The sequence below is a fragment of the Elephas maximus genome, chromosome 12 (assembly GCF_024166365.1).
Source record: "Elephas maximus indicus isolate mEleMax1 chromosome 12, mEleMax1 primary haplotype, whole genome shotgun sequence".
In the NCBI taxonomy this organism is placed as follows: Eukaryota; Metazoa; Chordata; class Mammalia; order Proboscidea; family Elephantidae; genus Elephas; species Elephas maximus.
In genome coordinates, this window is record NC_064830.1 from 92250579 (window position 1) to 92274012 (window position 23434).

The window sequence follows — 23434 nt, forward strand, 5'->3', positions numbered from 1 at the left end:
AGGACGCGGGCGCCCAGCACCCCGCCTCAGGGAGCCACACGTCCTACAGCCTCTAGAACCCGCATCTCCAGTTTCTGAGCCCCAGCGATCCAGGCGTTCTGCCCCTACCCCCCGCTCCCCAGACGTGCACACTCCTGTGGCTGTAACAGTTTATTGGCAGCCCAGAGGGGCGAAGGCACCGCAGGGGAGGGAGCTCGGCCCGAGACATGCAGAGGACGGGGAGCCCCCCCGGGGGAAAGTCAGGGCGGACAGGGCCTGGGGCTCATCTGTGTTATATCCCAGCCTTTAAATAAATAGTATGTACAGCAAGGAGGTGGGGCGGACAGGGCGGCGGGTGGGGGGTGGTCCAGGGGTCCCGCCTAGGTCACAGGTCTGAGCAACGATCCTGCTTGCTGTAATGGTCGAACTGGTTCTTCCAGTGCACCATGTAGGAGCTCCAGCGGCGGAACTCGGCCTTCCACTGGCGCTCCGCCTCGTCCAGCGTGTCTGCGGCCAGGGTGCCGGCAAGTGGGTGGGGGGAAGACAACACGGGGGAGGTCGGGAAATGGACATTGGGGGTGGGGAACGTGGGTGTAGGGAGGACACACGGACAACGTAGGGAGGCCACGTGAGATGGAAAGAGGATCAGGAGAATATGTGAAAAACGCAAAGACGAGAGGGAGGATGGAGATAGAGGCGGGGCCAGGGAAGGATGGCAGGAAGGAGAGGGAGGAGAAAGTGACCGGAAGACAGGGGACAGAGGGATCAGAGGGGGAGGATCCATGGGTTGGTGGGGGAAAAAAGAGACAAATCGTTGACAGTTATAGTCCCACTGGGGGTGCTGTCTCGCTCCGGGTCCTCCCTCTCCCCGCAACAGCAGGCTTAGGCTGCAAAGGTTAATTTCATATATGAAAGTATTTGGCGTTATTCAAACAACAAAGGCCTGTGGGTCCCAGAGTCGGGTCGTGGGTCACCCCTCCCCCTCTGTCCAGTATGAGTCTCTTGATTTGATAAGGGAGGGGTCGTTAAGCTGGAGATCCCTGAGTGGGGCCCTTCCCCACGGTGGACCACTCATTAGAGGAGAGGCCGCCTGAGGCCGGAGGGGAGGAGGCCATGGTCACAGCCGCAGGAGCCGGGAGAGGAGGTGGAGGGGCAGGGGGAGGCCGGGTCTGGGCCTCAGGGCAGCCTCCCCGTGGGCGGGGCCTGAGCAGGTGCAGGGAGCCTCCGAGGCTGGGGAGGGGGAGAAGAGAGGGGTTACACCCAGCCGGCTCCTACTCCACTCTCTCTCCTCGCCCCTTTTTCTCCCCACCCCCCCCCCCAGCCCTCCCGGGCTGGCCCCTGCGTACCGGTGGCACTGAGCAATTTGGGTAGGAAGCGGTTCCAGAAGGCGCAGGCCTGCGCGCGCAGCCCCCGCCGCACCTCCAGCGGCTGTAGGTTCAGGCTGACGTACTGCTGTGCGCCCGCCGTGTACGGTGGCCACTGCGGGGCTTTTGGGTCCCGGGCATCATTGGGGTCCCTGCGGGAGGAAAGGGAAGGCTCAGACCCAAGCAAGCCTGCCCCGCCCCAGGGGGATGGGAGTGAGGGATGGGGAGTGGAAATGGAGTAGGAGAGGCAAGGGCTTCCTAACCCTGGGCATCTTTAGGTCTAGGGAGAACCCCGTTCCCATCCCTCCCCCGACCTCAACCCTTCTTTCTTGTCTTCCTTGTCCCCCATGTCAGGGAGTCTCCACTTTTCTCCTACCTCTTGGTCTCCCTCTTTCTGTCTGTCTCTCAGTTTTTCCTCTCCGTTTCCCCCATTAAAAAAAAGTTGCTGTCATTTTTTGAGCCCTTACTATGTTAACCAGGACCAGTCCTATCTCTAAAACATCACATTTACTTTTGGCAACATCCATTAGATGCTGGATTTATTGTCCCCTCTTCAGGCAAATAAACTGATGGCGGGGTGGGGGGAGTGTGCAGTAGGGGAAGGTCACACAGCTAATAAATCACCAGAGGTCCAATTTAAGGGGCCCTGGTGGAGCAGTGGTTAAGAGCTTGGCTGCTAACCAAAAGGCTGGCAGTTAGAATCCACCAGCCACTCCTTGGAAATCCTGTGGGGCAGTTCTACCCTGTCCTATAGGGTTACTATCAGTCAGAATCAACTCCAGGGCAACAGGTTTTTTTTTTTTTTTTTGGTTCAATTCAGCTCTGAATTTCGAGTTCCTTTGTTTTTGTCTCTTTGTTTATCTGTTCTTCACTTTGCCTTTCTCTCCCTCTGTCTTCATCCCTTTAGAACTTGCCATCCTGCCTTCGTTTCTCTCTGGGTCTCTCCCCCTTTATCTTCTTTTCTCTCTTCCCTATTTGTCTTCTTTTCCTTGTGAATCTTTCCTTTCCATCTCTCCTTTTCTGTCTCTATGCCCTTCTCTCTGTCTCTGCTCCCCCGTTGCCTCCCTGGCTCCCAAAGGCCCTCCTCCCCATCAGCACTGCTGACCCTGTGCGGGCGAAGTTGGCCCAATATCTCATCAGCCGCTGGGCAAAGATTCTCTCTTCAACGGTGTAGTTTAAGGAGGGTTCCAGGGGGAGCCCAAAGATGAACTCGATCTCGTAGCCGTGGGGCACCCCCATCCAGAGGGGCCAGGACAACGTGGAGGCACGGTGGTCAAAAGTGTAGGCATAGACCCGGGCACCCTGGGTGGCCAGTCGCCCAGCCAGCTGGGCCACAGGACACACCACGTTGTGGTCACCCACCACATCACTCATTGCCTCCCTAAGCCGTGCTGGGTCTTCAGGGTGCAGCCAGTCTGTGTAATGCAGGACCACAGCCTCGGCTACCAGGTCACTCACCTGGGGGACCCCGACCCGCACCCCGGCCAGGAACTGGGCCCGGCTGATGAGTGACTCGTTGTCTTTGCTGAAGCCTGGGGCCCCGTAAACCAGAAAATAGGAGCCCTCATCCTTCACCACACCCACCAGCACCTGGGGGGACAGGATGAAGGATGGGGGCACAGACAGACAGGCAGACAGAACAAAGAGCCAGAGAGATGAACAGTTATAGACCCAGAACCACAGAATAAGAGAACATGAGATTGGGGAAGGGATGGAGAGAAAGAGAAAATATACCCACATTTCCATTCCTTTGACCACCCTGGGGTCTGAGTGTGTTTGTGCCTGAGTCCTCAGGGAGGAGGAGGTGGGAATCGGGGCTGGAAGCCTGGGCCTCTGGGAGTGGGTCTTGAGGAGCCCTCATGCCTGGGTCTCCGGGGGTGGGGGGGAGAAGTGGGTGGGAGAATGGGCCCAGAGGAACCAACTCCACCCTCTCCATCCATTAGTCACCTGCAGGCCCTGGAAGTCTCCAGCGTTGATGAGGGCCTCGGGTGTGTCACTGAGGAAGTCTCCATCTACCACAGGCACAAAGGAGAAGCGGAAGACACTTTCCTGAGGCAGTACGTGCCACTCATGGTCAACCAGGTCCTGGGCTGGCCGTGTCCGTAGGCAGGTCACGAGCTCTGTGTCATTGCCACCAGTGCTGCCTGGGGGACAGCCTACGAGACGAGCCAGAAGTGTGGCTCTGCGGCGGGCTTCTCCCACGCCCACGGTGGCCCAGGGTCCATTGGGTGCCCCACTTTGCAGCACAGCCCTGTGGAACAGGCCCCGGCTAGGGGGGGACAGCAGGTGCATGCCCACAGAGGCGGCACCTGCACTCTCCCCAAACAGCGTCACTGATGTTGGGTCCCCCCCAAAGGCTGCCACATTCTCCTGCACCCACTGCAGTGCCAGCCTCTGATCCAGTAGACCCATATTGCCTGGGGCCTCCCGGCTCCCTGGCAGGGCCAGGAAACCAAAGGCTCCCACCCGGTAGTTCATGGACACCAACACAGTCCCCTCAGCCTGTGCCAGGAAGCGGCCATCGTACACATCCAGAGACGAAGCCCCACTGTAAAAGCCACCCCCATAGATCCAGACCAGGACAGGGGCGGGGGATGAAGGCTGGGGGTATGGTGTCCACACGTTGAGGTAGAGGCAGTCCTCACTCAGCTCACGGTTGGGGTTCCACATCTCGATGCCTTCAAAACCAGGGTACAGGGTGTCCACGTACTGGTAACAGACACTCTGGAAAGCCTTGACGTCCAGCACTCCTGCCCAGGGCCGCTTGGGCTCTGGTGGCAGAAAGCGACGGGGGCCCACGGGTGGCTCCGCAAAAGGAATGCCCAGAAAAGCAGAGACAGGGCCCCCAGGAGCCATTAGGCGGATGCCCCGTAGCCGGCCCCCACGCACAGTCACCAGTAGCTCTGGGTCCTCCAAGCCCTCAGCCCCTGTACCTCCTCCAAGGAGGAAGAGGAGGAGGAGAAGGAGTGGGGAAGCCAGGGAAGGCATATGCAGGGGACACCGCGGAGGCCGCATGACTGTCAGGGCAGGCAGGGTGTCTGTTGGGAGAAAAAAAGGCAAAGGGTGAAGGCCTGAGGCACCCCAGAGGGAGGAGATTAGGTAACACTCTTGCCCAAGGGTTATCACTGAGCTGCAGAGGAGGTGGGGCAGGTTAGCAGAGAGGAGGAGAGAAATAGAGGGAGGGAGACAGGCAGAGACAAGGACACAGGCAGACAGAAGCAAGAAGGCAGAGACTAGGCAGACACACATCCAGACAGACAAACCAGACTTGCCAAGGAACGTCCCCTCCCCCTGCCTCGCAGAGGGCCCTCAGCCCTCACCTTCCCCGCTGCGTGTACTGGGCCTGGCCCAGTGCGTGCAGTGCGGACACCAGAGGCCGCAGTCCACGCAGAGGCCACACGGCAGGGGCGGGGCCCTCACTGACAGGCGGCGCTGATAGAGGAGCTTGCGGCGGGGTGAAGGCGCAGCCCAAGCCTCTCCTGGGCTGTCCAGGGCTGAGTCTCTGGGGGGTGGGTTGGGTATTCAGGGTGTGGGAGCCGGAGGTCCTGGGGCACTCCAAGTCCTGCCTGCTTCACACTCTGCCCCACCCTGCCCTGCCTCATCCACTGTCTAGCACAGCTAGCTAGGACTCGCTGGTTCCCGTTTGCTGCACGCATCTCTTGCCTAACCCCAGCAAACAGGCTTGCCAGCCCTCGCCCCCCAAGACTCGAGTCCCCTATCCGTCCGATGTTGTGTTGCACGCTGCCGCCAGGCGGCGGCAGTAGAGACCGAGAAAAGGACGGCGCTCCCCGCCCCAAGCCCGGGAGCCAGGAACTTGGGGCGGGGGTCTGGGGGTTCGTGGGCATTGCGGAGGGGCCTGAAGGGCGAGCCGGGACGCCCGTGTTCCAGGAGCTCAGGAGATCCCCGGCTGCAGGGGCGGGGGCGCTATTTTGGGGCAGCAGCTGCTGTGGTTCCGGCATCTCCAGCCAAGGGATCAAAATTCCCCGGGTTGGAACTCCCCCCTCTCCCGGCGGTTACCCCTCACCCAGCGCCCGCCGCCCTGAGCTGCAGAGTGGTGGTGCTGGGGATTAACTAGGAAACCCGAGTGCGGCTAATTATAACTCGGGGCTTCCGCTGAGCCTCCCCTTACCAAAAAATAAAGACGGAGTCCCCGCGGGAGGGGGGCGCCTGGGCCTCGGAGGGGACCTCCGCCGGGTGCTGCGCAGGGGAGCGCGAGCCCTAGCCCTCGGGATCCCGGGGCCCAGCCAGAGATAGGAACCTGCGTAGCACGGGTTCCGCCCCAAGCAGGGGGCGCCTTCCAGTGACCCCAGACTTGGGGGCAAGCGGGGCAAGGGACGCTCGGGGGTCCCCACTGGAATCCCAGAGGAGAGGAGGCGGCCAGCCCCGCGGGGAGCCCGTTCCCCGGCTGGCGACGTCCGTAAGTACGCGGCGGTGAGGGAAGAGTTAAGGATGCGTGTGGGGAGGCGGGGGGCGTCGCTGGGCGGGCCCGGGGGCTCGGGCGCTGGTGGGGGGGCGTCGGGCCTGGGGGCCTAGACCCCCTCGGGGAGCGCGCCTTCCCCCGGGCGAATGATGGGCCGCGGGCCGGAGGAGCGTCCTGTGCGAGGCCGGAGACTCACCTGAGGCGGCCGAGCCGGGCCGGCCGCGCCGGGAGCTGGAGGCGGCCGATGTTCCCCGGCGCAGGCTGAGCCGACTCTGACAGCCGCCGCCTCCGGCCCCCCGCACACACCCCTCCGGGCCGCGCGGCGCCCCCGCCCGCCCCCGCCCGCCCCCGCCCACTGTCTCCGCCCTCGCCCCTCCCGCGTCCCCTGGCTGCCGCCTCCCCACTCTCTCACTCCCTTGGAGCTGAGACCCGGAGACCCGGGGGCCCAGACGGATACTCAGCGACAGGCACGACAGAAAGACCCGCAGCGGCGGGGGACCCCACGGTGACAGACGGGGAGAAGCCCGCGGTGACAGACACGCAGACGGACAGCCTCATGCAGTGACAGACACAGACGGACTCAGTGGCCGACGTTCACAGACGGACGGACACACTGGGACAGACTAACAGTCTCTGTCGAGGCTCGGGAAGTTGCCGCAGGGCCAGGGGCCCTCAGTCCTCGAGACCTCCCTGGACACGACACAGCCAGGGGTGGCATGGGAGGACCGGCACGTGAAAATGTGACTGAGGACCCCCTCAGGGTTCGGGGTACCACTGATAGAGAAAGGGTGGCGTGGGACACTCCTGGGGATGAGGGGACACCTGTGGGAATGAAGATGTGAATATGAGATCAGGAGTGGAAATGGGGGACCCCTATGGAGGAAAGAGACTCCCGTGGGGAGGAAGAGGTGAATCGGGGTCACCCAAGAGGGAAGGCCAACGCGGGGCCACGCGCAGGGCTGCGGGGCAAGGCCGCACTCCACAGCTGCAGTGGAAACTTCCGGAACCCTCGCGGGTGGGCTCGCGCTGGTTCCCTGACGGGTGACCTCGGACTTTCGTCACCAGAGTCCGGTCGGGGCATGACATCACCAGGCCTAGTTCCCATTGGCCGCCGCGCCGGCAGGTGGGAGCGGCCTGGCCAGGGAGCCCCAGCCTGCACCGAGGAGCCTGGACCACGCAGAACCCCACGACCCGCCCTCCAGGGGCTCATCTAAAGGAACTATGCGGCCGCGGCGGCGTCCTCGGGCCCGAGGTGAGGGTGCAAAAAGTGCGCGGCGATGTGACAACGCGAATTCGCCACACCGAAGGGCCTTTTTCTCCGGGGGCAACAAGCCAGCGAGCCCGCGAACCGCGGCCTGGGATTCCGGCCCGCGCGGGCTAGGGCCGGGGCGTGCGTGCGCGCGCGCGGCTGTGCGGGGCGCGGCGGGTGTCGGGCGCGCGCGCGCACACTCACTTTGACCGCTGCGCGCCCCGCAGCGCTGCGGACGTTCGTCCGTAGCGCCGAAGGCAGCGGGTCTTCGGGGCTCGCCGAGGGTCGCGGGGGTCGCCTGAATCCAGTGGCGTACCCGCCTTGGGCGGAGCGGTTCTCGGTTTTCCAAGCTGGACGTGTCGCCAGCCCGCCTGCCCCGCGGGAACCGGCCCCCGCAGGACCCGAAACGCGCGATTGATCTTCCCTCCGTTCGCCAGCGGTGGCCGCCAGATGGCGACAAAGGTAGCCGCCCTGGCCTGGGAGATGGGTTGGGTAGATGAACCCCTTGCTATCTCTTCCCACTGTCTCAGGCTCTCCGCGCTGCACTCTTCAGTCACCCCAAATCCCCTTCTTGGACACAGAGGCCCTCTGCATCCGGCCTTCAGCGTCCTGGCCCACTGGTCGAGGGTTCCCCACTGGTTAGATCATGTCCTTCAGTTCACCTCTCTGGGGTAGCGGACAGAAAGACGGACAGTTGATATTGCTGCCAGAGAAAGGAACCCGAGGGCAGTAATTATGAATTAGAATGACAAAAGCAAACCCTGAACGTGTGAGCAGAGGCCTGTCCCAGTCGGAAGGTTGCAGGGATGTTTGATCCGTGAAGGCCATGGTAGTGATGGGGGCTTGCCTTCTCATCACGCTCCAAAACGGGGCTGCGCTAGCAAGCATGCATGAATTCCTAGGCCTGTACAATGGAGATGTGGGGGACAGGGACAGCTTGTCACCCAGGGTTATTATCAACTAATGAACCAGGAAAGTGCTTAGAAAGTGACAGGACAGGGTGAGTTCTAGGACCTGGCCCAGCAGAGACCTCCTCTTACAGGTCAGAGTTGACCCCAGGCTGGACCTGCTGCTGAAGTCAAGGACAGGGTGCCCAGGTTGGGCTGGAACTCCGGGGAGGCAGACCCTATTTCTGGATGGGTTGGGATAAGTGGATTTAGCCAAAGCAAAAGGTGCTCAGATGTGTCTGCAGGGGCTGGAGCCCAGGACAAGGACAAGAGCAGTTCCTGTCTATTTGGGGTGATGACAATGGGGCAGTACCTGTGGGGGGTCCAGAGGAGGTAAGGGCAGGGCTGTGTTGTGAAGCATTCCGAGGCTAGTCAAAACTTTATCCTTTCCTCCTATGGAGGCCAGTGATCAGGAGAGGGAAGAAGTGGGAGTTTTTGAAGATAACTGAGTCTGGAGCAGAAAGAGGATGTGGCCGTTTACGTTGGTACCCTCCTCCCCCTTCCCCAGGCCTGGGGAGGGCAGGTGCAGGCTTGCACAGGGTAGATGGGAAGAAGGAAGGGGAGGCAGACCCTGTAGGGGGCAGGGGTTATGATCTGAAGAAGGTGTCCTGCCCCTGGGGCCAGGGAAGGGTCAGCTGAATGTGAATCTGCAAGTCTGCATGGAGTCCTATACCATGCAGGCCCTCTGCCTGCACAGCAGGCCCTGCAGAAGGAGACCCAGGGTTCTGTAGCTGTCAGCATCCCTGAGAGGTGGGCCTAAAGGGCATGGGTGTGCGCTCAGCCTGAAGTTTGTCCCAGGGTGGCAGGGATGGGGGAAAACATGCAGGGCATCCACCAGAGAAGAGCCAGGATGAAGGATGCAGGTGTGGGGAGATCCACAGAGTGCCAGAGCAAGCCCTGGGCTGGAGATCCTGATTCCTGGGTTCTCACCCAGTGGTGACACAGACTGGCTGTGAGACCTCTGGAGAGTCACACTCCTTGTCTGGACCTCAGTTTCCCCATCTGAAAAACAGTAGGTTGGACTTGAGTGTGTAAGAGGGTCATGAGGCCACTCGGAGGGGCTGGTCCATTTGGTCTTGGGTGGAGTCCTTGAGTGTGCATTTTTAGCAAGTGCTTCAGGGCAGCCCCTAGAGAGTGGTCTAAGGGTCACATGAGGAGAAATGCTGGACTAGGTAGTTCCATGGAAGGGCCAACATTGATATTCTGAGGAGCCACAAGTGTGTGGGATCAGCAGGAGGCGCTGTAGACAGTTGGCCCGCACAAGAGCTGACAGAGGGCCGCCTTCTGGCCAAGCAAGGAGAGGGATGAGGATTTGAACCCCTCCTTTGCTCCTCCTCTTTCCTTCCTCCCACTTTTACTCTCTCTTAAAATCTTGTTTAGTTTTTGTCCTCATGGTAAAGTAATAACAAATGTGAGTCCCATGCTGACAAAGACACCTTGTTACAGATGGGGAAAGGGGCTTAGTGAGGTCGTTAGTCCAACGCAAGAAGAGTGTTGGAGCCAGGACTAGCCAGACCTTGCAGCTCACAGTAAAAAATAGAAAAACAAAGAAAAGCACAAAAATAAGGGAGAAATTAGAAACCACTATAATCCAACCACCTAGGGATAACTGTAGGGTTGCTATGAGTTGGAATTGACGGCAATGGGTCGAAGCTAACTACTGTTTTAAAACTTGTCACTGTTTTTGTTTTCTGATTTAAAAAGTAATAATGCCCATTTAAAAATGTCAAACACTCCGGAAATGATTAAATAGAGGAGGTTAATGTTCCCTACAAATCTCTCTCATCACCCTTCAGTAATCACCAGAGTTGGTTAATCGTTTGGGGTATCTTCTTCCAGATTTTTTCCCTATCAACAAACATGTCATTAAAAAAATGGGGTCATACTACTCACATTGAATGACAACTTGCATTTTTTCACTTAGCAGTATATCCTGAGCAGCTTTACATGCCAGGACTTACAGACTGAACACCTTTTAAACGACTGTCCACCAATTCACCGCATGAATGTCCTGTGGTTTACTGGTAACTTCCTTATTGATGTGGCTTTTCAAGTTGCCTCCATTTTCCCGCTCTGACATGAGGCTGCAGGGAACACCCTTGCCCACATGTCTTTGTGCACATGTGTGAGTGAGTGGCTGGGTTTGTGCCTCTAAGCATTAAGTGCCAGATCAAAGGGGCGTACATTTTATATGCCCAGTTAACCCTCAGAAAAAGTTGAATCCATTACAGTCCCACCATCAGCCTGTGAAGGCAGCTGTTTACCCTCACTTACCAGCAGGGTGAATTTTCATGTGTTCTATTTTTATTTTGTTTTTAGCTTAAAGCAACACCAACTTATTATTTCACAGTTCTTGTAGGTCAGAAATCTAGGCTTGATTAGCTGGATTCTCTGCTGGGGGTCTCACGTGACTGAAATCAAGGTGTCAGAAAGGGCTGCCATCTCATCTGAAGCTTGGAATCCCCTTCCAAGCTCATTCAGGTTGTTGGGTGTCATGGATTGAATTATACTCCCAAAACGTGTGTATAATTTGGCTGGGCCATGATTCCCAGTATTGTGTGGTTGTCCTTCATTTTGTGATTGTAATTTTATGTTAAAGAGGCTTAGGTGGGATCTTAACACCCTTACTAAGGTCACATCCCTGACCCAATGTAAAGAGAGTTTCCCTGGAGTGTGGCCTGCACCACCTTTTATCATGCAAGAGATAAAGAGAAAGGGAAGCAAGCAGAGAGTTCAGGACCTTGTACCACCAAGAAATCAGTGCAGGGACCCGGGTCCCTGTGTGGAGAAGCTCCTCGATCAGGGGAAGATTGACGACAAGGACCTTCCTCCAGCGTCTGCAGAGTGAGAAAGCCTTCCACTGGAGTGGTGCCCTGAATTTGAACTTTTAGCCTACTTGAAACTGAAGAAAATTAGAATGAGTTGAGGAGAGCTAAAGTATGACCTTCAGTATATCCCACCTGAATTTAGAGACCATCTCAAGAATAGATTTGAAGTGTTGAACACTAAAGACTGAAGACCAGGTGAGTTGTGGAATGACATCAACGGCATCATACATGAAGAAAACAAAAGGTCATTAAAAAGGCAGGAAAGAAAGAAAAGACCAAAAGGGATGTCAGAAGAGACTATGAAACTTGCTCTTGAACGCCGAGCAGCTAAAGCAAAAGGAAGAAATGATGAAGTAAAGGAACTGAATAGAAGATTTCAAAGGGCAGTTCGAGAAGACAAAGTATTTTAATGACATGTGCAAAGAGCTGGAGATAGAAACCAAAAGGGAAGAATGCCCTCTGCATTTCTCAAGCTGAAAGAACTGAAGAAAAAACTCAAGCCTTGAGTTGCAATTCTGAAGGATTCTATGGGGAAAATATTAAACAATGCAGGAAGCATCCAAAGAAGATGGGAAGAATACACAGAGGCATTTTACCAAAATGAATTGGTTGATGTTCAACCATTTCAAAAGGTAGCATGTGATCAGGAACTGATGGTACCGAAGGAAGAAATCCAAGCTGCGCTGAAAGCATTGACAAAAAACAAGGCTCCAAGAATTGATGGAATATCAATTGAGATGTTTCAACAAAAGGATGCAGTGCTGGAAGTGCTCACTCAACTATTCCAAGAAATTTGGAAGACAGCTACCTGGCCAACCGACTGGAAGAGATCCATATTTATGCCTATTCCCGAGAAAGGTGATCTAACCGAATGTGGAAACTATCAAACAATATCATTAATATCACACGCAAGCAAAATTCTGCTAAAGATCATTCAAAAACGACTGCAGCAGTATATTGACAGGGAACTGCCAGAAATTCAGGCCGGTTTCAGAAGACGACATGGAACCAGGGATATCATTGCTGATGTCAGATAGATCCTGGCTGAAAGCAGAGAATACTAGAAGGATGTTTACTTGTGTTTTATTGACTATGCAAAGACATTCGACTGTGTGGATCATAACAAATTATGGATAACATTGCGAAGAATGGGAGTTCTAAAACAACTGTGCTCATGAGGAACGTTTACATAGATCAAGAGGCAGTTGTTGGGACAAAACAAAGGGATACTGCATGGTTTAAAGTCAGGAAAGGTGTGTGTCAGGGTCGTATCCTTTCACCATACCTAGTCAATCTGTATGCTGAGCAGATAATCCGAGAAGCTGGACTATGTGAAGAATGGGGCTATCAGGACTGGAGGAAGACTCATTAACAACCTGCATTATGTAGATGACACAACCTTGCTTGCTGAAAGTGAAGAGGGCTTGAAGCACTTACTGATGAAGATCAAGGACCACAGCCTTCAGTATTGTTTACACCTCAACATAAAGAAAACAAAAATCCTCACAACTGGACCAATAAGCAACATTATGATAAAAGGGGAAAAGACTGAAGTTGTCAAGGATTCCATTTCACTTGGATTCACAATCAACAGCCATGGAAGCAGCAGTCAAGAAATCAAAGACGCATTGCATTGGGCAAATCTGCTGCAAAGGACCTCTTTAAAGTGTTTAAAAGCAAAGATGTCACCTTGAAGACCAAGGTGTGCCTGACCCAACCCATAGTATTTTCAATAGCATCATATGCATGTGAAAGCTGGACAGTGAATAAGGAAGGCCGAAGAAGAAGAATTGATACCTTTGAATTGTGATATTGGTGAAGAATATTGAATGTACTATGGACTGCCAAAAGAATGAACGAATCTGTCTTGGAAAAAGTACAACCAGAATGCTCCTTAGAAGCAAGGATGGTGAAACTGCGTCTTACATACTTTGGGCATGTCAGGAGAGATCAGTCCTGGAGAAGGACATCATGCTTGGTAAAGAACAGGGTCAGTGGAAAAGAGGAAGACCCTCAATGAGATGAATTGACACCAAACCAACCAAACCAAACCCATTGCCATCAAGTCGATTCCGACTCATAGCGACCCTGTAGGACAGCGTAGAATTGCCCCATAGAGTTTCCAAGGAGTGCCTGGTGGATTTGAACTGCCGACCCTTTGGTTAGCAGCTGTAGCACTTAACCGCTACACCACCAGGGTTTCCACGAATTGACACAGTGGCTGCAGAATCGGCTCAAGAATAACAATGATTGTGAGCGTGGTGCAGGACCAGGCAGTGTTTCATTCTGTGGTACATAGGGTCGCTATGAGTCGGAACCAACTCAATGGCACCTAACAACAACAATGAAGAAATAAATTTCTCTTTGTTAATAAAGCTATCCACTTGTGATATTTCTGTTATAGCAGCACCAGATGACTAATACGGAATTTGGTACCAAGAGAGTGGGGTGCTGTTCTAACAGATACCTAAAATGTGGAAGCAGTTTTGAAACTGTGAATTGGTAAATTCACAGAGAACCAGCAGCAGCAGAGAAGTTACAATGGTAGAGAAGTGGCAGCAGCAGAGAAGCGGCAGCAGCAGAATCAGAAGACCTGCACCAGCCAGTGCTGAAGCAGACCCTTGGAGCGAGAGAACTGAGTGCCTGCATGTCTGGAGTGGGGTGCTCCCAGACACTTATCAGTGGATCTAGGCTTGCCAACCCATGGAACAAGAGAGCTGAGTGCTTGTGCGCTGGATACTTCCTGGCAGAGTGGGGTGCCTCTAGGCACTTATCAGTGGAGCTATAGAGCTTTGGAACACTTGCCCCAGCAGGGCAGATGTGGGTGTGAGGCCTGAGGAGCCGAGAGGCCAAGAAACCAGGAAGCAGAAGCTGAAGAGACAAGGAACACAGGAAGCCGAGCTGCCTCAGTCTCCACAGGTACGGCTAGGACCTCTGGAGTTTGAAAGGGTGGAGCCATGGCCTGTGGTGTTTCTAAGGGTAGAGTCACCACTCAGATGGACTAGGATAATGTTGCACCTGAAGCCAAGGGAGCAGAGTTACTGTCCCAGTGGGCCTGGAAGGCAGAGCTGAAGCCTCCACTCAGAACCCAGAGAGTGTGGCCAATACCGGGAGCCTGGAGGGCAGGGTCATTGTGTGAATGATCTCAGAGAACAGAGGATTATTTTCAAGACTTGAGGGCTAATATAATGTGTTCTAGTGACTTGCTTGCTGCCTGTTATCCCTTCTTTTCCTCCAGTTTCCCCCATTTGTAATGGAAATGTCTAGCTCGTGCCTGTTCTGCCATTGTACCTTTGGAAGCAGATAACTTGCATTCTAGATTTCACAGATGAGGAGGAATTTTTGAATTTTGGACTTAGAGTTAAGACTTTCGTTATGATATGATGGGATGAATATGTTCAGCATGTTGCAAGGATGTGATTTTTTGGGGCCAAAGGGTGGTATGTCATGGACTGGATTTTGTCCCCCGAAACGTGTATATCAATTTGGCTGGGCCATGATTCCCAGTATTGTATGGTTGTCCCCCATTGTGTGATTGTAATTTTATGTTAAAGAGGATTAGGGTGGGATTGTAACACCCTTACTAAGGTCACATCCTTGAACCAATGTAAAGGAAGTTTCCCTGGAGTGTGGGCTGCACGACCTTTTATCTAACAAGGGATTAAAGGAAAGGGAAGCAAGCAGAGGGTTGGGGACTTCAAACCACCAAGAAATCAGTGTGGGGAGCAGAGCTCATCCTTTGGACCTGGGGTCCCTGCGTGGAGAAACTGCTTAACCAGGGGAACGTTGAGGACAAGGACATTCCTCCAGAGCTGAGGGAGAGAGAAAGCCCTCCCCAAGAGTTGAATTTGGACTTTTAGCCTACTTTACTGTGAGGAAATAGATTTCTCTTTTTTAAAGCCATCCACCTGTGGTATTTCTGTTACAGCAGCGCAAGATGACTAAGACATTGGGCATGCATTCTTTTTAAAGAGATAAGAACCACTGTTAAAGGGTTCTTTCTTTCAGTTGTCTTCTAGGCCGGCCTCTATTTAATACACTTGAGATTCTGTACACTAGACTAGTTGTTTGCTCTGTTGTGTTGTTGCTGTTAGATGCCATTGAGTCAGTTGGTTCTGACTCTTAGCAACACTGTGCACAACAGAATGAAACACTGCCCAGTCTGTGCTATCCTCACAATTGTTGTTATGTTTGAGCCCATCATTCCAGCCACTGAGTCAATCCATTTTGTTGAGAGTTTTCTTGTTTTTCGATGACCTTCTAATTTACCAAGCATGATGTCCTTCTCCAGGGACTGGTCCCTTCTGATAACATATCTGTAGTATGTAAAACAAAGTCTTGCCGTCCTTGCTTCCAAGGAGCATTCTGGCTGTACGTCTTTCAAGACAGATTTGTTCTTTCTTCTGGCAGTCCATAGTACATTCAATATTCTTTGCCACCACCATAATTCAAAGGCGTCAATTCTTCTTCCATCTTCCTTATTCTCTAACTGGTGGGAAAATGGAGCCACAGAGCATGGCTGCGGTGTTGGAAGCAGAAGCCAGGATCTTGGGGACTTATGGATCAGCCACTGCTCCCAACCCTGTGAGGCGAGAGCCTTTTCTGCTCTCCTTTTCTGTCCCCAGACCCCCTCCTCTCTCCTGTCTCTACTCTCCAGGCCCCTCAGTTACTCTCTGTCTTGGACTCTGTTCTCAGGTCTGTCCTGGGTGGGGTAAGTGGGGGTGCTTGTTCAGTCTTTGCAGGAGCAGAGGGTGAACAGGGTTTGAAAGGAAGGCTGTAGGCAGAGAGAGGAAGACAGAGGCCAAGAGGCAGGGGCAGGAAAGGTTCCGGAGCCTGGCTGGCCCCCAGAGGGCAGGGTTGCCCCTGAGCAGAGAGAGAGAAGTTGGCTGGCTAGGGTGAGAGCGGCCCCCAGATAGTGCAGCCTTTCCTGGAGCCTCAGCAGCTCTCCCAGCCCCACTTCCACTGCCATGAGTGGCCTGTCCCTAACACCTACTATGAGGTCTCCTGTGTCTCCCAGCCAGAAAGAGCTCCCTTTTCCCTCCCTGCCCTCTCCATCCCCTGTTATGCTCCCTCCACTCTCACCTACCTTCTCTCTGTCCAGGGAGGCCATACCAGGTCTCTGGGCTTCACTCCTCAATCCACTGCTCTGTCAGTTTTCACCACAGTGAGGTCCCTGCCTTGATCAAGCCTAAGCTGCCCTTTGTGCTACAGTCACCCTCCACCCCCACTGCCATGTTTCCTAGACCTGTCAGGACAGTATTAGTTCCTCTCACTGTCACCAGGGTCATCACTACCCCTTCACCACCATGTTCCTGTCACAGTGGCTGTTGTGGTCACTTATTTTGTCCACACCCCAGCCCCGCACGACCGCTTCGCTCACATCTCGTGTGGTAGGTTGATTAATGGCTTCCGAAGGATACCAACGTTTGAATTCCCCGAAACTTGTTTATGTGTTTCCTTACGTGGTAATAGGGACTTTGCAGATGTGACTAAGTTAAGGATCTTGGATGGGGATATTGTCCTGGACTATCTGGGTGGGCCCAGTGTAATTATGAGTGCCCTCATAAGAGGAAGGCAGAGTAGATTTGACTGCAAAAGAGGAGAAGGTGATGTGAGATGGAAGCAGTGATGGAAGTGACGCAGCCAGGAGGGAAGGAATGCTGGCAGCCTCTAGAAGTTGGAAGAGGCAAAGAAACAGATTCTCCCCTGGAGACTCCAGGAAGAACCATCCCTACCAACACCTCGATTTTAGCCCTGTGACACTTATTTTGGACTTCTGACCTCAAGAACTGTAGGAGAATACATTTGTGTTTTAAGTCACTAGGTTTGTGGTAATTTGTTACAGCAGCAATAGGAAACTAATGCATCTGGTAAGAGAGGGACCAGCCTTCCTGCAAGCTGGACACTTTCCTCTGATTTTGCTTGTATTGACAGTCCCACTTCTTCCTCCAGACCCTATCAGTTAACTATCACAAAACAGACCTACCCCTGCTTCTACAACAGCCACTCTCCACCATTTCCGAAAAGACCCCTGATTCCAGCAATGCTTCCCCCATTTCTTTTTCTTTTTAAAAATCTTTTTGAATTTTATTATGAAAGACATCCTTCTTATTTTTTAAATTTTTTAATTTGTTTTTGTTGTTAAGAATATACACAGCAAAACATATACCAATTCAACAGTTTCTACATGTATATTGATTACATTCAGTGACATTGATTACATTCTTTGACTTGTACGACTAGTCTCATCCTCCTTTTCTGAGTTGTTCCTCCTCTGTTAACATAAAATCACTGTTCCCCTAAGGTTTCTATCTAATCTTTCGAGTTGCTCTTGTCAATTTGATCCCATATAGATAGTGCTTAAAAGAGCATCACGCAGTAATTTAGTTAAGCTAAAGTATTGTTTGGTTTTAAAAAGACTTCAGGGGATATTTTTGCTTTAAGGTTCAAAGATTATCTCAGGGCAGTAGTTTCAGGGGTTCGTATGGCTTCAATGCCTCCAGAAAGCCTGGAGTCCATGAAAATCTGAATTTCTGTTTTGCATTTCTCCCCTTTTGATTAGGATTCTTCTATAGACTCTTCCATCAAAATGTTCAGAATGGTAGCCAGGCACCATCCAGTTCTTCTGGTCTCATGGCAGAGAAGGCAGTTGTTCATGGAGGCAGTTAGCCACACATTCCATTTCCTCCTCCTATTCCTGACTCTCCTTCCTCTGTTGCTCTTGGCAAATAGAAACCAAGTGTTGTGCCTTGGATGACTACTCTGTTGCAAGATTTTAAGACCCCAGACACTACTCAATGAACTAGGAGGTGGAACAGAAGCACTAAACACATTTCATGAGATGTCCCATGAAACCATGACCCTAAACCTCCAAACCAAGGAACCAAATCCTATGAATGTTTGGTTGTACATAAACAGCTTCAGCAGCTACTCTTTTCTTTTTTTGTCATTGTTATAAATATATCTATCACACAATTTTTGTCAATTTAACTTTTTACAGGTGTATAGCTTATTGACAGCCTTTAAAATATTTGGCTGTGCAACCTTACCTTCAATTAATGCAAGCTTTCCATCACTCTAAACTGAAACTCAGTTCTCCATAACCAATAATAACCCTCCTTTTCCCCCTACCTTCCATGACTCGTAACCACTAATAAATTTCGATCTCCATATATTTACATTTTCTTGCTTTTTTATAAAAGTGAGGTCATACAGCGTTTGACCTTTTGTGATTTTCTTATTTTAGTATAATGTCTTCAAGCTCCATCCATATCGTAGAATGTATCAAGACTTCATTTCTGCTACTGGCTGATTAGTATTCCCTTGTATGTATGTACTACATTTTGTTTATCCGTTTATTTGTTGATGGGCATTTAAATTGTTTCCACCTTTTATAGTGCTGCAGTAAACATTGGTGTACAAGTCTCTGTTTGAGTCTCTGCTTTCAAGTCTTTTGGGTATATACCTAGGAAAATTGCTGGGCCTTAAGGTAGTTCTAGGAGCCCTGGTGGCGTCGTTGTTAAGATCTCAGCTGCTAACCAAAAGGTCGACAGTTCAAATCCACCAGCTGCTCCTTGGAAATCCTATGGGGCAGTTCTACTCTGTCCGATAGGGTCACTATGAGTTGGAGCTGACTTGATGGCACCTAACAACAACAACTACAACAACGTGGTAGTTCTATTTTTAGTTTTTTGAGGAAGCACTACATTATTTTCCACAATGGTTGTACTATTTTGCATTTCCACCAGCAATGGGTAAGAGTTCCAATTCCCCCACAGCCTTGCCAGCATTTGTTGTTCTCTGTTTTTTTTTAAATCTTAGCCATCCTAGTGGGAATGAAATGGTATCTTATTGTGGTTTTGATTTGCATCTTTCTGATGGCTAATGACATTGAGCATCTTCTCATGTGTTTGGTGGCCATTTGAATGTCCTCTTTGGTAAAATGTCTATTCAAGTCCTTTGCTCATTTAATGACTGAATTATTTGTCTTTTTGTTGTTAAATTGTTGAAGTTTCATGTATATTCATTATTTGATTCTTATCTGATATGTGATTTCTGAAGATATTCTCCCAGTCTGCAGCTTATCTTTTCACTTTTTTGGTAAAGTCTTTTGATGAACAGAAGTTTTTAATTTTTATGAGGCCTCATTTATTTATTTTGTCTTTTACTATTTGTGCTTTTGTTATTATATTAGATAATCCATTGTTAAAAGCTAGGCCTGACAGTGTTGCACCTGCATTTTCTTCTAAGGATTTTATTTAATCGCACACTTAGGTCTTTAATCCATTTTGAATTTGCTTTTCAGTGTGGTGTGAGGCATGGATCCTGTTTCATTTTTCTTCACCTCGAAATCCAGTTTCCTCAACACTATGTATTGAGGACACTCTTCTTTTCCCATCGTATGGACTTAGCACTCTTGTAAAAAATCAGTTATTTTCTGGACTCTCAATTCTATTCCGTTGTTCTGTGTGTCTACTGTTATACCAGCACCAGGCTCTTGATTACTGTAGTTGTATAATGTGTTTTAAAATCAGGAAGTGTGAGTTTTCCTACTTTGTTCTTCCCTTTCAACATTGCTTTAGCTATTTGAGGCCTCTTGCTGTTCCATATGAAGTTAAGGATTGGTTTTTCTATTCTGTAAAGAAGGCTGTTGGAATTTTGATTAGGATTGCGTTGAGTCTATAGAGTCTTCCAATCCATGAACATGGAACATCTTTCCATTTATTTAAGTCTTCTTTAATCTCTTTCAGCAGTGTTTTGTAATTTTTATCGTATAAGTCCTTCACATCCTGGTTCAGTTTATTCCTAGGTATTTTATTCTCTTAGATGCTATTGTAAATGAATTGCTTCCCTCATTTCTCTTTCAGATTTTTCATTGCTAGTGTATAGAAACCCAACTGATTTTTGTGTGTTGACCTTGTACTCTGCCATTTTGCTAAATTCCTCTATTAGCTCTATAAGTTTTCTTGTGGACTGTTTGCGATTTTCTGTAAATAGATCATGCCATCAGAGAATAGAGATAATTTTACTTCTTCTTTTCAAATCTGAATACCTTTTATTTATTTATTGTCTTATTGCTCTGGCTAGGACTTCTAATACAATAGTCAGTAGAAGTGGTAAGAGCAGGTACCCTTACCTTGTTCCCAATTTTAAGGGGAAAGCTCAGTCTTTCTCCTTTAAGTATAATGCTGGCTGTTGGCTTTTCACATATGCCCTGAATCATATTGAAGAATTTCCCTCTTTTTCCAATCTTCTTCAGGGCTTTCATGAAGAAAGGGTGTTGGATTTTATCAAATGCTTTTTCTGTATCCATAGAGATTATCATGTGGTTCTTTTCCTTTGTTCTATTGATGTGGTATATTATGTTGATCGATTTTCTAATGTTGAATCATCCCTGCATCCCTGGAATAAATGTCACTTGGTCATGCTGTATGACGTTTTTTCCCTTCCCCCATTTCTGCCTACATGGAAACCAGGCTAAATCTGTCACGATCTCATTCTCCAGTGCTGTCAAGAGAAAAATTACCCCTCTTTCTTTCATGACTCCTCTCCCCATCTCTGGTAACAGGAGCTGTCCTCTCCTCCACCGTGACCCTTTCCCCAATCCACGATCACACCTCCTCCATCCTTCTCACATGTAACCCTTTCCATCAATTCTGTCAATTCAGGGGCACCTCATTCTCAGCTATTCCCCACTTTCGCCAACACAGAAAACACACTGACCTACAAAACCTATCCTCACTCTTTCTACAAATCGTTCCTCTACCTCCGAGAAGGGAAGGATGACTTCTTCTAGCATGACTCCTTTTTGCCTTTGCCAATGCAGGATACCTACACTATTTCTTTTTATGATCCCTTTTCCCACCTTGGAGCCCTGGTGGTCCAGTGGTTAAGAGCTCGACTGCTAACCAGAAGATCAACAGTTCAAATCTAACAGCTGCTCTTTGGAAAACCTAGAGGGCAGTTCTACTCTGCTATGAGTTAGAATTGACTCAAAAGCATCGGGTTTTGAGTTTTTTCCCCACCTTTGGCAATATAGGAACCATCCATGCTATTTCTTTTTATGATGCCTTTTCTCACCTTTTGGCGATAAAAGAACGACCCATCTTTCCACCGTATCTCTTCATTCTGCTAATATGTCAATCACCAGTTTGCCCATCACCCCACCCTCTACCCACAGGGGACAACACAGGGGACTGCCCTGTTTCTAAAACAATCACTACCCCAAACTTCCAGAAACATAAAAACAAACAAACCCCACATCTCACATGACATGTCCTTCCCATCTGCCAATATGAGGATCACTCCACTTCTTCCATGACCCACTCTTTCTTTTATTTCAACTCAGGAATCACACTGTTGGGAAAATGAGAGAGCAACCTTCTGATCCCCATTTCTGCCTTATTAGAAGCCTCGAAACATTCCCTGATAATGGAGGCTGGGAACTGAGTTTCTTTCTCTCTCCCAATTTCTTCTCCTTATCCGGGAGCCTCCCTCCCTCTTCTGGGCACCCAGTAACTTTATCTGTTTTGCTCATGTGTGGGCACTATATGGCACTTGGCCAACCACATTTCTGTATCTGTTCCTGGTGGGGAAGGAAGGAGGTCCTCACCTACAGCACAAGAGGTTTGCACGCAGAACACCAGTCTTGCGTTGGCTGCGAGAAGTGACTTGCTGGCTATGGGGGACCAGTGCTACTATTGAGGCTGACCTTGCTCTGTCTCTTCTCTATGTGAGTAAAATGTTGCTCCATCCAATGCCTGTGTGTCAGTCATGCTTTTGTTGGTGCGCCCAGACCTTGGACTTTGGCTCCACAGTTTGGTGCTGTGAGTTGGCAGAGCAGGTAAGGTTGACACACACTAACATCTTTCAAGTTACTTTATTCTACAAATGCCCATATAAGACCGTCTGAAATTCTTCCCCCCACCTCTGCTTACTCAGAGACACTTCAGTTTCTTCCACATCTTCCTTCAATGATACCAACTAAGAAATCACACTTACTTCTATAGTGACCCCTTCTCTAACTTTCCCAAAACAGGAGAGATGCTTTCTACAGCTGTGACCTTGCTCTTCCGCTCTGCTAATTTCTACATCTTCACCCAACTCTGAAAAACAGGGCCATACTACTATGCTTCCCTTTACCTGTGTCCCAATACTGGGGCCACCCTCCACCCCACCCTGCTTGGTTCCAGACATCTTTCTCTCTCCTTGCCACTCCTGCAACCGCCCCTTATTCCTCAGGAATATTTTCCCATATTTCTTCCAACATTTTCTAGGATCCGTTCCACAGATGACACTACCTGAATAACCCTTCTTTCCCAACCCTTTCTCCACTTCTACTGCCTTGTGAAGACTAGACAGGATCCCCTGAATCAGACCTGTCCTACACTTCTGCCAAAACAGGATCCAACCCAATATGTATAATCACTCCTTCCAATGACTGTGCCAATTCAGAGATGCACCCCAACTTCCACCATGACCTATGTGTCTAACTCTTACACTACAGGACAGTTTTTCTTTTTAGCTTGAGCCTGTCCTCAACTTTTGTCAACAAAGGAATCTTACCTGTCTTATCTGTTCCCACATATTCCAACACAGTGACCTCTCCAATGTCTTCAGTGACCCCTTCCTCCACAGCTGGCAATACAGGAATATCCTTGATTCCTCCATTTCTTCTTCCACCATGTCTGTTTATCCAGGAATCAATCTGGCTTCTACCATCAGTTCTGCCAATTCAGGGAACACCCCTGCCTTAGTTTGCTAGTGCTGCTGTAACACAAATACCACAAATGAGTGGCTTTAAAGAACAGAAATTTATTTTCTCACAGTTCTGGAGGACAAAAGTCCAAATCAGGGTCTTGGCTGTGTCAAATTTTTCCTTGTACTGGATATTCTTTGGTTCCCTGGCGTTCCTTGTAGATGATCTTTACATGGAGTCTGTCTTCTGTGTATGAATGTGTGCGCGAGCAGATGTGTGTACACACGCCTCTGCATCTAATGTGCTCTTTTTATAACTCAGAAGTGATTAAGTTTAGAACACACTGGTATTAACATAACAAATAAAACCTTATTTCCAAACAGAATTACATCCACAGGTATAAAAACCCATTGCCGTCGAGTTGATTCCGACTTATAGTGACCCTATAGGACATAGTAGAACTGCCCCATAGAGTTTCCAAGGAGCGCCTGGTGGGTTTGAATGGCCGACCTTTTGGTTAGCAGCTGTAGCTCGTAACCACTATGCCACCAGGGTTTCCCCACAAATATAACCCCCCCCCCCCAAAAAAAAAACCAAACCCATCACTGTAGATTCCAACTCATAGCTACCCTACAGGAGAGAGTGGAACTGCCCCATCGGGTTTCCAAGGAGTGGCTGGTGGATGCAAACTGATGACCTTTTGGTTAGCAGCCAAATGCTTAATCATTGTGCCACCAGGGTCATTATGAGTTGGAATTGACTCAATGGCAATGAGTTCCACAGGTACAGGGGACATGATTCAATTCATAACAACCCCTACTTCCCTCCTACCTGTTTCCCACCTTTGCAAACACAGGGAATCCCTACTTCTATTACAATCCTTGTCCCGCCTCTGCCAAAAAAATGATTCTCATCTTCCCTGTTTATTGGTTAGGATTCAGTTCAGCTG

At 50.4% G+C, this 23434-nt stretch overlaps 1 protein-coding gene across 5 annotated transcripts; it reads right to left on the bottom strand.

Annotated features, from left to right (window-relative positions):
• Positions 1–125: 125 nt before the first annotated feature.
• Positions 126–6057, bottom strand: ACHE (acetylcholinesterase (Cartwright blood group)). Of its 5 annotated transcripts, none has more exons than XM_049903921.1 (6): positions 5960–6057; positions 4664–4845; positions 3291–4381; positions 2449–2933; positions 1326–1495; positions 126–486 (listed from the first exon to the last, which is right to left on the bottom strand). In XM_049903921.1, exons 3-6 carry the CDS (start codon positions 4356–4358, stop codon positions 365–367), a joined length of 1845 nt encoding a protein of 614 aa, XP_049759878.1. In that variant the 5' UTR covers positions 4359–4381; positions 4664–4845; positions 5960–6057; the 3' UTR covers positions 126–364. The 5 variants fall into 5 exon arrangements, with proteins under 5 accessions (XP_049759878.1, XP_049759880.1, XP_049759882.1 ...); XM_049903923.1 differs by lacking the exon at positions 5960–6057 and adding an exon at positions 5473–5888; XM_049903925.1 differs by lacking the exon at positions 4664–4845 and having other exon boundaries at positions 2449–2669.
• Between the last annotated feature and the right edge of the window lie 17377 nt (positions 6058–23434).

Bases quoted from the DNA above. Each gene is read 5' to 3' on its own strand.
- ACHE (XM_049903920.1), bottom strand. From the start codon at position 4,358: ATGCGGCCTCCGCGGTGTCCCCTGCATATGCCTTCCCTGGCTTCCCCA. The intron at 2,934-3,290 runs GTGACTAATGGA...CTGTCCCCCCAG, and splicing joins GAGACTTCCAGGGCCTGCAG to GTGCTGGTGGGTGTGGTGAA. The intron at 1,496-2,448 runs GTCAGCAGTGCT...TTCCTCCCGCAG, and splicing joins GCCAACTTCGCCCGCACAGG to GGACCCCAATGATGCCCGGG.